The 17,259-nt window shown below is 35.6% G+C and overlaps 2 protein-coding genes across 2 annotated transcripts; one reads left to right on the top strand and one right to left on the bottom strand.

The window, feature by feature from the left end:
• The first annotated feature begins 8,750 nt into the window (after nt 1–8,750).
• LOC139872814 (fatty acid amide hydrolase-like) lies at nt 8,751–15,126 on the top strand. Its single transcript, XM_071860741.1, has 20 exons — nt 8,751–9,123; nt 9,210–9,319; nt 9,507–9,567; nt 9,642–9,829; nt 9,905–10,034; nt 10,254–10,331; nt 10,402–10,549; nt 10,650–10,762; nt 10,851–10,926; nt 10,997–11,068; nt 11,498–11,549; nt 11,667–11,747; nt 11,832–11,915; nt 12,043–12,146; nt 12,291–12,383; nt 12,510–12,578; nt 12,670–12,734; nt 12,860–12,921; nt 14,024–14,119; nt 14,238–15,126. The coding sequence occupies exons 1-20, from the start codon at nt 9,042–9,044 to the stop codon at nt 14,295–14,297; spliced, it is 1,824 nt and encodes a 607-aa protein (XP_071716842.1). The 5' UTR covers nt 8,751–9,041; the 3' UTR covers nt 14,298–15,126.
• Nucleotides 14,356–16,714, bottom strand: LOC139872813 (glutamyl-tRNA reductase 2-like). The gene is made up of 3 exons (XM_071860740.1): nt 16,317–16,714; nt 15,905–16,146; nt 14,356–15,786 (listed from the first exon to the last, which is right to left on the bottom strand). The coding sequence occupies exons 1-3, from the start codon at nt 16,594–16,596 to the stop codon at nt 14,665–14,667; spliced, it is 1,644 nt and encodes a 547-aa protein (XP_071716841.1). The 5' UTR covers nt 16,597–16,714; the 3' UTR covers nt 14,356–14,664.
• Between the last annotated feature and the right edge of the window lie 545 nt (nt 16,715–17,259).

Genomic DNA, 17,259 nt, shown 5'->3' with positions numbered 1-17,259 from the left:
TGCAAGTTGAATGTTCAGTTTTCAGCTCAATTCAGTAGTTACACAAAGTATGGCTCTATTGTGCCCAATGCATAAGGTTTCGGAGGTTGAAATAAACTAACCATATACCACAATACATATAAAGATTCATATTACAGAATCATACATGCTATTTCAATAAACTCAAACCACAGAGTATAACACAGAGAGCGAGTTGCAGATTCGATTCTAGTTTAGCTAGCCACATTCGCACACAATTATCCGAAGATCTAGATACAATTAGACTATGATATCTACATGAAAGGTGAAGTACTTTTTGTGTACTTTTCAAATATGAAAAGCTTTAAATACAGAAGTCAACACATTTTATCATACAAGGATGTTTTTATGAAAGTGCTATATAATTCCACTTTTACACTAAATCAAGTATATCTCGGGTTATACATAAGCAAACGACGTGATATCCTAGTGTAACTTGAGTGTTTTTAAATTATCGCTCCAGTGGTATAAGTTTCACATGCAAATTCGTGGTCTATCAAACCCAGATTTCTGATTACACAACATAAACACAACGTTAATTCAAATGGACATAACTTGATCATCCGGAAACGAAATCAAGCGAATACAAAGTCTAAAATCAATAGTTTTTTGCAAGGAATCTAATTAACACATAATATCATGCATTTGAAAATTCAAAATTCACTGATCATGCAAAAACAAATTCGGTTTTAAACCCTAACGCATCAAACGATCAAATTAATGATAACAATTAACATGTACGCGTATAGACTTGAGCAATTGACAGCATAACTATGAAACATTAATGAAAATCAGATTTTTAAGATTAGGGTTTAGCTAATTATACCTTTAATCGAGAAAAGAACAATACACACGCGTAGAGGATGAAGGGAATTACAACGTTCGTTCTTGAGGTTTGATCAAAAAGTGAAAAATTGATGGCGCTAGGGTTGTTGATGGTCGACGGTTCCAGGGGGAGGGAGGAAGTCGACTGGTGCAATTTATTTGTGAGGATTTTTATCTAATTTTAGGTTAATGCTTGTATTTATACTAACCCTAGTTTAATAAATCAACACATAAGCCCCTCAAGTTGTCAAAATTAAACATAAAAGGGGGTGGGGAGTGGGGTTCGGCTTAATGGCCTATGGGGGTGACTCCCGAGTTCGTGTTTTGCAAAAGCTTGTACTCGTGGTCCGTTTCAAGTGCCGTTTAGTCGTACCGAAGGCCCGGAACACTAAACCGATCGTTAAAACGCAACCAAACGTTAATTTATTAAAAACCCAATAAATTAATTATTTTTAAAAAGTTAATAATTAATAAATTAATTATTAAAATAAACCCGAGCGTTTCGTTGCTCAAAAAGCAGTTATCAAAGCCATATCGTTTTTATCGTATTTCATTATCCGAAATATTTATTCGTATTAATATCAACCCATATTAATTATTGTGACCCTCCAAGAATCAAGTACGTATTTATTACACATAAACACATAAAGTCAAGTAATCGCCGTTAAATAAACTAACGGAAGGTTAACAGAAATAACGGAAAAAGCAGGGTTGTTACATTTTTACCGTCACCTCGAGGCTCGATAAGCCTCCTTTCGAACTCTTCTCGGAATGCTCTCATTCGTTTCGTAACCTCGGCTTCAACCCTAGCCGTCAACTCATTGTTATCATTTCGTTCTCCATTCGATGCACCGCTTTCCGTCGCCATTCTAAAGATTTCAAAACGATTGAACAATGAAACGAAAATAACCACACGCACCAGACCATCCCATCTTGCTCGACACTCGTCGTACATCATTTGTAGACACGATTTGCACCCGTAACAATGTTTGTAAGTCATTATTACGCACGCACTTTGCACCAACTCATTAGTACAACGACCGTCTTGCTCAATGATAAACACGAACATAATACACGATATAGAAATACGCGCATACATAACACAACACGATATATATAAACGTACACCAAAGCAAAATAATATAATCACCATCCTAGTTACTTAGCCTACACACTAAGGCACTAACTACAGTCCCATCCCGACCCGTACTCCTACAAGTCCGGCCCACAACAAACAAGCATAGACAAAAAGTCTAATCTAGGCACATATCTCAAGTCGCCTAAATTTCTTAGATCATGCTCTGATACCACTTCTAATAACCCAACCCGTTATCCAACCGATGATACATACATTTAAAAAAAACAGTTTCAGTCTCAGCAAGCTGGCGCGGCGCGCCTCTGAGCTGCGTGGCGAGCGGTAACACGTGAAATGAATCCCGAGCTCAGCTCAGCAACCTGATGTTCGAAATTAGAAAAATGGAGCGGCGCGCCACTATCTGCGCGGCGCACAGATAGTTGGTTCAGCTGTTTTTTGCATTTTCGTCTAGAGAATTTTTACCCAAATTCACCCAAGCACGTTCCCCTAACCCGACACTTGTTTAAATCATTACAATGACATAAATTACATACTTTTTGAGTTTTCGAGACAGCAAAATAAGTTTACAAAACCCCGGGACCACATTGACCCGATTACATCTTAAAAGTAGTAATTTTGACCCATTGAATTTAACTTCCAAACAAACTACGAGCATGATGGTTGGGGATAAACTACTCAATCCTAGGTCGAATCCAAAAGTAAGCCAAGCAAGCAACAAAAGGGAAGTCATCTAATTCCCGAGTATACCCTTTACCACGTCCGCTTCCGAACCTAAAAATGCAAACAACGAGAGGGTAAGCTAATTGCTTAGTGAATGCAATAATTATACACATACATGTATAATATACCTACTTGCAAACACTTACACACATACCGCATACATGCTAGCAACATAATTAGCATACCATCTCACGTACGAAGCTAATAACCTCCAATACCGCAACTAGCATAATCAATAGCATATAATCGAAACAATATAATATGCTACAGTACAACATATACACAAACTATATGATTAACCAAAATCCAAAGGGAACGATTCTCGCGAATGAACCGTTAGCCACGCAGACGCCGCTAGTATGCATCACTAGCCCCTTGAGTGGTATCGAACGCCCGAACTTATGAGCACCCGTTACACTCAATGTGGTATCGATCGCCCAAACTTAAAACCCACATTTCACGCCACACACACATGAGGATAGGGTATCAAACGCCCGAACTTAAAACCCGTATCCCACGCATTACTCATGTTAATAAGGTATCGACGCTCAAACTTTGAACCCTTATTACATGAAAAGTACAATGTGGTATCGATCGCCTGAACTTTAAACCCACATTCCACTCATGATGATGAGGTATCGAACGCCCAAACTTTAAACCCTCATCCCATGCCAACACAATGTGGTATCGTACGCCCGAACTTAGACCCCACATCGCATTTCACACAAATAAATACATTATATACATACACGTATAATTATTCCATTCACCTCCAATGCTTGAAAATCTATCCCTCACCTAAGTAATTTACAAACAATTAAGCTAAACACTCTAGCTCATACCCAAATCGCCATAAGTGCAATTTTGACCATTTACACATGCACTAACTTTGACTAAGTCAAAACTCACCCGAACTTCTCATAATCACAATCAACTTATTATTATGTTCCAATAACACATTTTACAAAAGGTTCGATCAATCGATCCCCCATTTGGGCTCACGACCCGCCCAAATTGACATAAAGTGCAATATACACCTTTTTGCACTTTTAACGATAACCGAAGGTCCAAAACTAACGAGACTAGTTCCCGCGTTCCCGAAATACCTAATTACATCAACTTTAGCCATTAAACACTTGCTTTTGTGAAATTTGCACAAAATCCCATTTTGACCTAAAATCAAGTCAAAACACCAAAATTGCAAGCTTACACTTCTAATCACTCCTAACACAAGTTAACTAGTGATTTAAACACTTGAACATGATTATTAACTAACTAATTTCATCATCCAACCCAAAACCCACCAACAATGGTCTTCCACACCATTTACTAGTTTAATCATCCATTTAACACCTAGTGGGGTTTACTCAAGAACCGAAAAATCAAAACCCCAATCATGAACAATAATCATAAGGACGAATTTCGGAGTTAGAACTTACCAATACAACCACAACGTAGCCGGGAACGAGGAGAACAACTGTAACATCCCGCCTTTTTCCGTTATACTATTTTAAACTCCGTTATATGTTTATAACATCTCCCATTACTACGCGTTTTAAATTACCTTGTTTAGGAAATTTTACGCACCCGAAACCAAACCTGAGGGACTAGTTTTGCCAAGTGATCAAAGAGGTGACTAGCCTTTGACTAGTCAACCCCCACCCCACCCCATCTTTTCTTTTTCATTTCCCTTTTCTTCTTCTACTTCCATATTTTCTTTCAATTCTCCAATTTGAAGAATCATCATCTAAATCAAATCGAGCAAGCATCAATCAAAACAAATTACATATTTGGAATCCTTGCAACTTCCTCTTCGATTCCATACCGATTTCATTACATTTGGGTAACTTTCTAAAATCACTAGATTTTGTGTTCTTGATGTTTTTAAGTTATAAAGTTATTAATTAGTGTCTATGGCTCAAGTCTAACATGAATATATGATTTATATGTTCGATTTCGTTATTTGAAGTAACTAGTTTGAATATGAACTTTGGTGTGTTTGATTTGGTGATTTGGTTGTTTGAATGTTGTTAAATGTTATAAATGCATGTATTAAATGTGTTTCTAGTATCACTAGCTTCAATTTGATGTATAGGTTGTTTTAGAAAACTTCATAAACATGATTAGTGATTTTGATGTTGTTGGTTAGGGTTTGATAGAATTTAATGTGAACATTTAATGCTTTGAATGACATGAAATGTTATTTGTAAGTGTTAGGTTGTATTGTATGCTTGATCACCTTCGAAACGGCATATCATTCATGTAAATTGGTTGCCGAATCATCAAATTTCATTTATGAACTTGAATGCATTTAATGAGGAGCTTTGAATGTGATTTTGGTTGTTTGCGGGTCATAAATGGTGATTGTTTGAAGTTAGGTTCGTGCATAAAACTTAAAAACTGCCAGATTTCTCTGCACAGGTAATGGCGCGGCGCGCCATATACCCGCGCGGCGCGCCAAAGTGGTCTGTCCAACTTTGTCAATTTTCGAATAATGTTTGCTATGCTATGCACCTCCGATTCACATGTAACTTGTTCTAACATGCTCATATATGATTAAAAACCTCAGAAAAATAGTTCGGAACCCGACCCGAACGTGTTGACTTTTTCGTTGACTTTGACCGACCAAAGTTTGACTTTTTGTCAAACTTAACCAAATGATTATGCAACATTCCTAACTTGTTTCTATACTTGTATCTTGCATGAAACTTGACAAATTGATTCACATGCTACATAATCGAGTCGTAACGAGCCATAGGACTAATTGAACATTTTTGACCAATCGTGACTATCGTTATTGATACAACCTATTTGTTTAGGTCAAGACTAGCATTGTTCTTTGCACACATTACTTGTCGAAGTACTTATTTACTCTTGCGCTCAAGGTGAGATCATAGTCCCACTTTTACTCTTTTGAACTTATATTTGGGATGAGAAAACATAAACGTTTCTTCTTAACTAAGTGAACACAAGTACAGGAAAACAAACATTCTACATACGAGTTTAGAACGAAAGCCTCAATTCGATTATCATTAGTTACACTTGCAGGGTGTAAGTGTAGGCGTGAACTTATGTTGTATGGCCATATGGGTTTGACAAACCCTCATCTTGGACGGTTCGCTACCGTCTACGGATGAAATATATTTTCGAGAAACAGTGTTGTTCTAGCACTATTAATGGGGTATCAACGGACGAAACGTTAAGCCTTGGTAATTAGGTGCTCGTGAATATTAACTTTTAGAATGTATTACTATTTATCATTGATGTAAATCTTGTGGTTCGACTTACTTTTACTCACTTACTTACTTAAACCTATGATTTCACCAGCGTTTTCGTTGACAGATTTCTATGTTTTTCTCAGGTCCTTGAACATTAGGTGATACATGCTTTCGCACTTTCTTTTTGATACTTGCTTTGGATGTCGAGTATACTTGCATATCGTGGAGCGTCTTTTGACTACTTTAAACTGTGTCGCACGTGTTTCATTTGTACTTTAAACATCGTTATGTACTAGATATGGAAACTACTTTTGTAAACTTTGAAAACACTCACACTTATGAAATGAATGCGACATATTTTCGGTCAAACTTTGTCTTAAAGACTTATGACCATGTAATGGAGCCTACGTAGATGGCGCCGTCAAACATGATTTGGTCGGGTCGCTACAACAACTTTAAGTCTTGAGACCCGACCCAAATCACCCTTCTTCTTCCTCAAATCTCTAATTCTCTCTCTAGAAACTCACCTTCTCTCTCTAGGGTTTGATAAGTGTGAGTGTGAAGGAGAAGGAAGAAAATGAGTTAGGATAAGGTTTTGGATCAGTTTTGAGGTCCCCAAACCGTTCATATGCAAAAGGACTATAATACCCCTCATTTAAACCCTTTAAAAAGCTGAAAAATGCATCAGGGGCAATCGGCGCGCCGCTCCAAAGGGTGTGGCGCCGCTCCATTATATACAAAATGGAGGCCGAGTAAAAAAATCAGAATCAGCAACTTGTTTTGGCCATAACTTTTCGACCGTAACTCCGTTTTTGATGAATCAAATATCGTTGGAAACCTAATAAGGTCTACTTTTCAATGGTAAGGTTTTGAAATATCAACTCAAACTTTATTTGGGGTTAAAAAGATACGTTACACACCTTTTAACTCAAACAACGTCCAGAGTAACATGTAACAGAAAAACGAGGTGTTACATGAAATTCAAAGGTAAATGGGCAACCTTGCGTGCAATGTTCCACTCACGAGAGTCAAACTCCTGACATCTCGCTAAGAGGAGCATGTCACTACCACATGAGCTACAACACAAGCTTTCCACTTAATCAATATTAGTTACGCAAAAATACATAAATAAAAAATATTATTTAAATAAATAAATAATATAATTATTATATATAAAAAATAAGGAACATATATATAGCACATGATCTAACTTCACAATTGCTATAATATTATTTAAGTATCATCATATTTTTCTCATAAAAAGTTAAATGAAATATAATTTTACTTTATCAACAACAACAACAACAATACTCAGTCCCACCTATGTGGGGTATGGGGGAGGTTGATCGTAGACAATCCTTCCTCTATCCTAGAATAAAGAGAAATCGTTTCTCCACCCCGAGTGAAACACTCCAAAGAGTAGAGAAAGTCCTTTCTCTCATCATATGAATACCAGTATCAAACTCAATAGATAACATTAATACCTAACATTCTAACAATACATAAGTAATTTGGTAATTCTGATGTAGTCTAACAATACATAAGTAACATTCTAACAATACATAAGACATTTGAGCTCGTGATTCTCGACTTCACTTTTCCTAGTGTCTTTCGTCTTTGAGTCTGATGTAGTTGTTAATTTGTTGTATGCGTTGGTTATTTTCTGGTTTGTATTTCGGTTTGTTTAAGTTGAGGCTTAATATAGATAGTTTGTTAGGTTGCTGCTTTCTAGGTGCGAGCCTCATCTCGGAATTTCTATCGTTGTATCCTTGTTGAAGACGTTTTCTATTCGAAAACGTTTTCGTGTTTATAAAAGTTTTCGTTTTTTTTGCCAAAAAAAAGTAATTTGGTAAGTCTCATCCCGTGTTTGGACTTGAGATAACTATTTCTTGCATCGTGAAGAATTATGGCTTACTTTTAGGCTTTCGGGAAAAAGAATGCGGTTATTCTATATCAATAAGAGTAGACAAGGAGATTCCCGGGTAGAAAAAGAGAGAAGTTCTTGCTAACGTCGTCTGAATTACCTTGCAAGCGCTACATCTATGTGGCAAGGCCTTAATGGATAACATTAATACCAAACATATTAACAATACATACTTAAATGATATGTTAATAACAAAATATGTATATTCAATATTCGACTGGATCTGATTTTTGGTTTTTTATGTTTGGTTCGTCCCGTACTAAATACATAATAAAGGATCATAGACCGTCCCAAAGGCCAAAACTCCTACGTACCAGGTCGACTTCGGTCCGGTAAAGATTTAGGTTTTTTTTTTAAGATTTAGATTATTTCTGTACCATGACCCCTACTCTGCACTCGAGCAGAGGGAGAGATGAATTTTTTAACCGTTGGTTGGAGAAACCATTTTCTTTACCGATAGATGAGTATTGTTTTGTTGAAACATTGCTCGGATCTAATTTTTGATTTTTTTTTTCGGTTCGTTCTGCACCAAATACCAAAAAATAATAAAATTAAGTACCATCAACCGTACCAAAACTCCTTGGCCATGCTCATGCTCATGCTCATGCTCTTTGAGTTTTTTCGACTTTTCCAGTATCATGCGCACCCTACCCTGCCCTCGAGCAGAGGGATAGATGAATTTTTTTGACTGTTTTGGTGCAGAAACGATATCCTTTAGCAACGATTGTCTGCATCCTGCCTTCCCATAATCTGGAATCGGTTTTGTTGTTGAAATAATCTTGAAATCCACCCAATGTCGCCTTTCGCACACCGCGTTGCAGAGGCAGCGTGGAAAGGAGTTCTATCGGCTATCCCTTTGGATTGGTATGACGAGTTATACAAATGCGGGAGATGATGAGGATGAGAAAATGTTTTAAATGTAGTCAAGAGCGGGTAAAGCTGCCGGCTGAATACACTCATCACTCATAAATCCAAACAGATGAACCAACTTTCGGATACCCACAACATAACCGACAGCATATTTTCATATCGAAGACTACACACGATAAAAGCTAGTATTTCAGGCTATACACAATCAACCTCGTCAATGGCAATTTCGATGTCAGAACTCAGTAATTGTCGTGATCTACGTAAAACCAACAACTACAATCCATGTTTAAAATCAAAATCATTAAACATACAATTTACATACGATTATATAATATGCATACATGGTGTTCACTGAAATGTCTGTGTGAAGATGGGGAGGACTAAAAGAGTTATGTTGCCTGTTACTGAGGTTGATTTGACTTCTATCAAGTATGATCCTTTACAAACTGAAGGTAACCTTTCTTTTTTTATTTGTTTTATGGTGTAAATTAAAGTATATTTGTGATTTGTAATGTTTTTATTATTGGGTTTGTTGCAGCACCTCATATAACTGGGTTAGCCCTTAAACTTTTTGTTAAGCTAATTGAATTGCCTTTGATTGGTTCTTTGATCATCGGTCACCTGAAGAAACAAAACAAAATGAATGAGGTGTGTTCTAATATCTGATCAATATAAACTCTGTTATCAATTTCAATACTTGTTGATATATCATATATGTACTCAGTTGTGTTGTTTTTTAATGGTTGAATAGCTCTTTTGAATTTCACTAACTGAATGTGACCAGTTTGACAAAAAAAGTCAAAATATTGGAAACTGACTGTGTGATATCTAACAGATGTTAAGAGATACCGTGATACCAGAGCCACCAATGTTCCATCCTGAGTTCCCCCCTCAAGGTTTGACTTAGTCAAATACTCATTAACCTCATACAAACATAGAAGTAATTATATTCAATTTGAACTGATTATAGAACCAGAATCTGGGATCGTTTTCATCAAAGAAGACGCAAAATCTGAGGACCGTGTTGAATCAGCTACCAGATGTCTTCCACATTATGATCCCGCTAGCCATCAAAGTTCTGACTCAACTCCATTTCGATACTGGAAGATTCGTAATTATGCGTATTCGTACAGGTCAAAGATTACAACTCCATCAACGGTAGGTCACTACATGCCTCCATAAAGTTTTAATCTTTTATTTGCTAAAAAGTTCTATCCTTTTTTTATTGAATAGGTTGCAGAGCATGTCATATGTGCAATAGAAGAGTTTAGCAGTAAGAAAGCTGCAACACCTTTGTTGATTTCCTTTGATGCTGAAGATGTTAGAAAACAGGCTTCAGCTTCCACACAACGGTTTGAGGAAGGTACTTGTTACATTATAATTTTTCAGTAAATATAGCAATTTAGTAGGTTTCATCATGCATTTTAAACAGAGTATGCATGCATTTCAGCCCATTTGACCAGTTTTTTAAAAGTATCTTCTTGAATTTAGAGAGATATAATACAACCCATTTGAAAAGTTTGTCTTAAAATTGCTCAAAATGGGCACCTTTATAATTCATATTCATTTTTGGTTTGTGAAGGAAAGCCTTTGTCAATATTAGATGGTATCTTTGTGGCTATTAAGGATGATATAGATTGTTATCCCCATCCTTCTAAAGGTATAGATAAATCAACTGTTAACTTACATAAATTTTCTTCAATAATTAGTATAATTATAAAAACGAACAGGTGCAACAACATGGCTTCATGAGGTGCGCAAAGTTCCAAAGGATGCAGTTTCTGTATCAAGATTAAGGAGCTGTGGGGCCATAATGGTTGGAAAAGCCAATATGCATGAATTGGGCATGGGCACAACCGGACTTAACCCAAATTATGGGCAAGTCTATATGACATTATGGCCGTTTTGAATTCAATTACATATATTAAATTCCAGTTGTTATCAGTACATTTTAGTCACTAATACATTTGCACGACAGATCTGCACGCAATCCACATGATCCAAAAAGATATACAGGTGGATCTTCATCTGGGCCCGCAGCTATTGTAGCTTCTGGAATATGTTCTGCTGCATTGGGAACAGATGGTGGAGGTTGTGTACTTATCACATAAAATCAAACCACCACAAATTGTAGCTTATCTTCGATCACTAATAATTAATGATTAATGTAAAATTTCAGGTTCAATTCGCATTCCTGCGTCTCTTTGTGGTATCGTAGTATTAAAAACAACATATGGTCGTATCGACATCGAAGGGTAAGCTTTTCGATTCAGTGTTAATGATTAATTATTATACCAATTGCTTATCTTCGTTCGTATTCTGCAGTTCTTTATGTGATGGAGGAACTGTAGAGATTATAGGTCCAATTGCATCCAATGTTGAAGATATCATACTCATGCAAGTATTTTTACATCTAACACACATTTACATATTGTTCAGCCTTTAAGATTACATAAGAGTATGACATACTTACACGGACAGTCCCTATGTTTTGCTCAGATTACGTGCTTAGTACCTAAACTTTTTTCCATGCATGGACAGTCCTTGTGGTTTTCATTTCTTGCGTGTACAATCCCTGAGACTGACATCCGTTATATAATTCAGTTAAGTGACATCACATTCGTTGCACATGAGGGTAAATACGTCACTTAACAGAAATTTTTAACGTCCGTCTGTCTTAGGGACCGTGCGTGCAAAATTATCAAACTACAAGGACTATCTACGCAAGAAAAAAATTTAGGGACTCAGCGCGTACTCTGAGCAAATCACAAGGACTGTCCTCGTAATTATGTTTAAAAGTATTTATAAAACTCTTCCTTTCTATAGCTATGCAGCAATCTTAGGATCCTCTCCTGCTGACAAAATTAGTCCGCAACCGGTAATCAGAACTTCGTTAGAATCATCTACTGCTACTGCAAAAGCTTCATATATGTTACATTTGAAATAATGACCGTTCATCATATTCGTTACTGATCTCATGTTTATATGTATACAGTCGACCCCTTGCTTACCTGATTTATCGTCACATGAAAATATCGGAGTTTTGGGATCATTGCGGTTAGGAAAGTACACAGAGGTGGTCCTTTTTACTATAAGTTTACTATATCTACATTGACATGCTTTTTAAACATTATGTACTCACTTTGAAACTCGTCTGCAGTGGTTTAATGATGTGTTTTGTCCTGATATATCGAACAAATGTGAAGATGCTCTTAATACGTTGTCAGAAACTCATGGTTGCAAAGTAAGTATGCACACGTAGGTTGCAATAATTTAAATGTTCATTTCAGTTATTGAGTACATTCATGGGTAAAATATACATGGGCATGCAGATTTGTGTAATTTACTTATTTGAATGTTTTCGGTTGAAGGTAGTAGCGATTATAATTCCTGAGCTTGATGAGATGCAAACAGCCCATCTTGTATCTGTTGGTTCTGAAGCAGTAGCCTCGTTAATTCCTGACCTTCGGGACGGGTATATATATATTCATAGTTTATTCTTCGTGTAGTGATTTTTTAGATAACTTTCAACAATGTATTCTATGTTTGGTGTGGAATTATTTTACATTGTATTGTTCATTACAGAAACCTATTTTCATTTTTTACTTATCTTATGTAGGAATGGTAAAAAGCTTACACTTGACTCGCGTGTTGGCTTTGCACTTTTTAACTCATTCTCATCTTCAGATTATGTTGCTGCTCAACGGCTCAGGTAAGGCTATCACTAAGGAATTCTTGTGTTACCAAGTTATTTTTTTTTTAATTCTAAATTAAGGGTTGAATAATGTTGCATTTGTTCATTGAAATCCGAAAATGAAATGTGTATATATTATTGCAGGCGCAGGATGATGTACTATCACATGGAGGTTTTCAAGAACGTTGATGTCATAGTTACTCCAACTACTGGGTACGTACCACTAGTTATTTATGGTTGAATTCGGTAATCGAACTACTTTTTTATTTGCATGGGGTTTAATACCTTGAGTTCTTATTTGTAGCATGACAGCTCCTTTAATACCCGAAAGTGCACTTAAGTTGGGGGAGTCTAATTTAAAGGTTACAGGTGAGTTAACTTCGACTAAAAACCCTGTTTGGTGTTCAAAAATACTGTTTTCCTTTTGTTAATCTTGATTTATTGTACTGCTTATTTTTATACAACCTGATGTTTTTTTATATCATTTCTTCCAGGTAACCTGATGCGTTTTATAGTAGCAGCAAATCTTCTTGGGTTCCCAGCTATTTCTATACCTGTAAGTACTGTTCCACTTTTACTAGTAATATAACCTAAAAAGTCTTTTTATATTGGTTTTTTCAATAATTTTCAAATATTGACAACAAACATTTATATATATATATATATATATATATATATATATATATATATATATATATATATATAGGGGCAGGATCAATGGGGAAGTAACCAATCGGGGGGAAGCGGGGGGAAGCGGGGGGAAGCAAATTTTTTTTTTTTCGTTTTTTGAAAAAACTTTGTTCACGAACATTATAGATTGGATGAAAATAAGAACATTTAGAAAAGACACTTCGTGACGAATGTTATTATTTTGGCGGGAAAACGATCGACAAAAATAACATTCAAGATAATATTGTTCGTGAAGAATGTTAACGTTTTTTTTCTTCATGTTTTGTGAAGTAAAATTTAGCCCGATTTAAAGTTTAGGGTTTAGGGTTTGGTGTTTTGGGTTTATTCCATAAACCCAAAACACCAAACCCTAAACCCTAAACCCTAAACTCTAAACCGTTCGTGTTAAAAACTCAATCTAAATCCTAAATCTAAACCCTAAATCTAAACCCTAAACCCTAAATTTCTAAACCCTAATATCTAAACCCTATAAACCCTAATATCTAAACCCTAATGTCTAAAACCTCAACATACGCTCGAAAAACACGATAATTGTTATATATTACTTCTTCGAGCGTTTTCCCGTCAAAATAATAACATTCATCACGAAGTGTCTTTTCTAAATGTTCTTATTTTCATCCAATCTATAATGTTCGTGAACAAAGTTTTTTCAAAAAACGAAAAAAAAAAAAAAATTTGCTTCCCCCCTTCCCCGAATCCCCCCGATTGGTTACTTCCCTCTTGATCCTACCACTATATATATATATATATATATATATATATATATATATATATATATATATATATATATATATATATATATATATATATATCACTATATATATATATATATATATATATATATATATATATATATATATATATATATATATATATATATATATATATATTGATTTGTAGGTAACAAACCGTTCAATCGAGTGTCTCAATTCTTTAAAATCAGGATACCTGCATTTGTTGATTTGTAGGTAGGTTATGATAAGCAAGGGCTTCCAATAGGATTGCAGATTATAGGCCGTCCCTGCGGCGAAGCTACAATATTGCGTTTGGCCGCTGCTTTTGAGGTATATTAGAAATCTTTGCAGAAGGGGTGAAAATACACACAAAAATAAAGAAATAAATAGATATATAAAAAACTGGGCTGAAAGTTTAAATTTTATGATTATCTTTATTAAATTTCAGGGACTACGAATGGAGACAAAGCAGCCTGCATCTTATTTTAACAATTTAAAGAGGAAGTGAAGTTGGTCACTCTTATTTTTGATGTTCATAGATAGCTTTGTTTTGTGGACTAAATAACTACTTTCAAATCAAGAAAAGTTTCAAGCATTTATTATTGAAGTAAAGGATATAACACATTTGACAACAAGTAACAATCATAACAAAGGTTGTATTCTCAAATGCCAACATTGCACGAGTCATCTCAATTTAAATTGTACGAATTAGTATGTGGTACAAGTAATCTAAACCTATAACAATCGCGAATACCAAAAAATCTCAACTTCGAAACCATTACCCTCTCTCCGAACTGTTTCTAGCCGAACCACATGCTCGAAACGAATGTCACTATATACTCACAATTAATGAAAGAATGCTTACAAAATCAAAGTTACATTTTCACCTTCCCCATCTTAGATCGAATCTTTTCTTCTAAAACTGAAAGCTCGGTTTCAAGTCCAAATATCCTATTCAAAGCATGCATATTTTCAAGAATCTCATCCAACGAACGCCCTTCACTTTCATCACATCTTAAATGTTGCATTGGACCCTCAAGAAGCTTATTTACTATCCCTGTACTCAACCCATAAATAGCCCCCTTTTGTTTCTTAGTTAAAACACCCATTTTTTCTATGCATTTCTCAAGTTCACTTGACCTAATTCGCTCAGCATACGCCCTAAGTTTCTTTAAAGTTGGCACAGTCTCTAAAGAATCTTTCCATGCTTCAAATTCTTGCACCTCGTCTGATATAATTAATTGCGCTTCGGATGCCTTTCGTAACCGATCTTCTTTATTAGCTTCCACAACTTCCTTCAAATCATCCACGTTATAAACACGTGCCGTTTCAAGATCCGACACACATGATGACACGTTTCTAGGAACCGATATATCTATAAACATCCTTTGACTATTAAAAGTCAAAACAGGTAACGTGGAAACTTGTTCTTTTGAAAATAGTGGTGTTTCAGATGCCGTGCAGGTAAAAATAACATCAGACTCGGAAGCACATGACATTAAATTAGAAAACGGATGATAAAGAATTTCGACATCCTTAAACTCCTCACGGATTGAATTAACCTTATCTTCGGTTCTATTAACAACCACCATTTTCATGCAACCTTTAGCAACTAAATGTTTAATTACAAGTTTACCCATTTTGCCTGCTCCAACAACCAATACCTTAGCTGAATTGAAATCCGATTCAGGAATCTTCATTTGTGCAAGTTCCACAGCAGCTGAACTGACAGATACTGACCCAGATGATATCTTGGTCTCAGTCCTGACCCGTTTTCCTACTGTGATTGCATGCTTGAATAGCCCACCAATCTTTCTATCAAACCCTGGGACTCCTTGGGCAACTTTTACAACTTGTTTTACCTGAGAAAGAATTTGACCTTCTCCTAGAACAAGGGAATCAAGCCCCGCAGATACTTCGAACAAGTGTTTCGTGGAGTCTTTGTTAAAAAGTAAGAATTGGTGTCGAGAAATTTCTGAAATAGTAACTCCACTAATCTGTAGATAACAAAATTTAAGGTTACTTTCATGATCACATTACCCTATATCTAATATCTACACAGAATATAACATGTGTCTCAACTTCATACGAGTATAATTGATGATAAAAATCTACCTTAGACATCCATTCAGTTACTTCCTTAACACCCCGGTGTTGAGAGAGAGCAACAACATAAATCTCCATCCTGTTACAAGTACTAAGAACGGCAGCCTCTTCTATATGATTCAGTGAACATAACTCACTAATTGCTTGTGGCAGTTGGGCTTCTGGAATCGAAAGTTTCTCACGTATATCAACTGATGCTGTATGAAAATTAAGCCCTATCACCATAACACAACTCCTTTCCTTTGTATACCCTAAACAATTCAACCATAAAAACACAAGAACATAAGAAAAACACACAATTACCTTTAAAGTATGATTATCAATCCCATTAATAAACACACTTAAAGTTACTAACAGAAGCACAATTGGTACAACGACGTCGTTTCGCTATTATAACAATGATAAGAAATGAAAAACGTACTGTCTGCAGAAGAGGTTTTGAGAGCTTCAAGAGCAGAAATACTACTACTACGAGATGATGTAATTGGTACAACGACGTCGTTTCGATCCGACACAGCCTCACATTTAGGATTTACACGAACTGATCCCCTATCAGAAATCAGTTTTTTAATTAGAATCCGAGAAGGAACATAAATCGTAGAAGAAGAGTTACAATTGATCATCATCTTCAGGTTTCTAGCAATACGATTAGGATTAGCAGCAACAGATGAGTTAGTTAATCCACCTGAAACAACTATCATTGAAGAAGAAATTGATTAGCAGAAATAGTCAATTAGGGTTGATTATTGGTAAAATTGGTTAAATTGGAGACATAAATGATGATAATTGATTGAATTTGATGGAATTATGGTTTAGGGTTTTTGTAAAGAGGGAAAAATGAGAAGGTGGTCGTACCGTCCCCACACGCCTTTGATCCCCACCGGCTGCTTGATTTGGACGTTTATGGTTTGACCCGGTTATAAACCAATTGTACGCACAACTGGTCCTCTCACTATTTCAATGTCTTCATTTTTTGATCCTTTAGAAAAAAGATCTCGAAAATAGTAGTCTAATTTTGCATTACCCTAGTTCATTTATAGCATATATAAAATTTCAACTTTTTTATATACAAAATAGAAAATACAAGTTAAATGAACGATTATTTTGGATATTACTGTAGATTGTAGATTAGTATGATTCTCTAAAATCTTTAAAGTGTTGTGAGAAAGTCAATTATGGATGACAATTGTTTTCACCTAACCCTCATAATTCAAATATGTACAATATATTATTGTACTATAAATACTGATTGAAATGAAAAGATGCAGACACCCATTTTCTTCACTAAGAATTTACTATATTCTCTCTTCTTTCATATTAGTACTATATAGTTGGACATATGCCACTAAAGGTAGTTATAAACT

Source organism: Rutidosis leptorrhynchoides, chromosome 10 (assembly GCF_046630445.1).
Source record: "Rutidosis leptorrhynchoides isolate AG116_Rl617_1_P2 chromosome 10, CSIRO_AGI_Rlap_v1, whole genome shotgun sequence".
Classification (NCBI taxonomy): domain Eukaryota; kingdom Viridiplantae; phylum Streptophyta; class Magnoliopsida; order Asterales; family Asteraceae; genus Rutidosis; species Rutidosis leptorrhynchoides.
The sequence above is the reverse complement of the archived record's forward strand: the minus strand, read 5'-3'. Positions and strand labels throughout refer to the sequence as shown.

Coding starts and splice junctions, on each gene's coding strand:
- LOC139872814 (XM_071860741.1), top strand. CDS start 9,042: ATGGGGAGGACTAAAAGAGTTATGTTGCCTGTTACTGAGGTTGATTTG. Junction 9,124..9,209: donor TGATCCTTTACAAACTGAAG/GTAACCTTTCTT, acceptor GGTTTGTTGCAG/CACCTCATATAACTGGGTTA. Junction 12,384..12,509: donor GTTGCTGCTCAACGGCTCAG/GTAAGGCTATCA, acceptor ATATTATTGCAG/GCGCAGGATGATGTACTATC.
- LOC139872813 (XM_071860740.1), bottom strand. CDS start 16,596: ATGATAGTTGTTTCAGGTGGATTAACTAACTCATCTGTTGCTGCTAAT. Junction 16,147..16,316: donor CAAAACCTCTTCTGCAGACA/GTACGTTTTTCA, acceptor TGAATTGTTTAG/GGTATACAAAGGAAAGGAGT. Junction 15,787..15,904: donor TAACTGAATGGATGTCTAAG/GTAGATTTTTAT, acceptor TGTTATCTACAG/ATTAGTGGAGTTACTATTTC.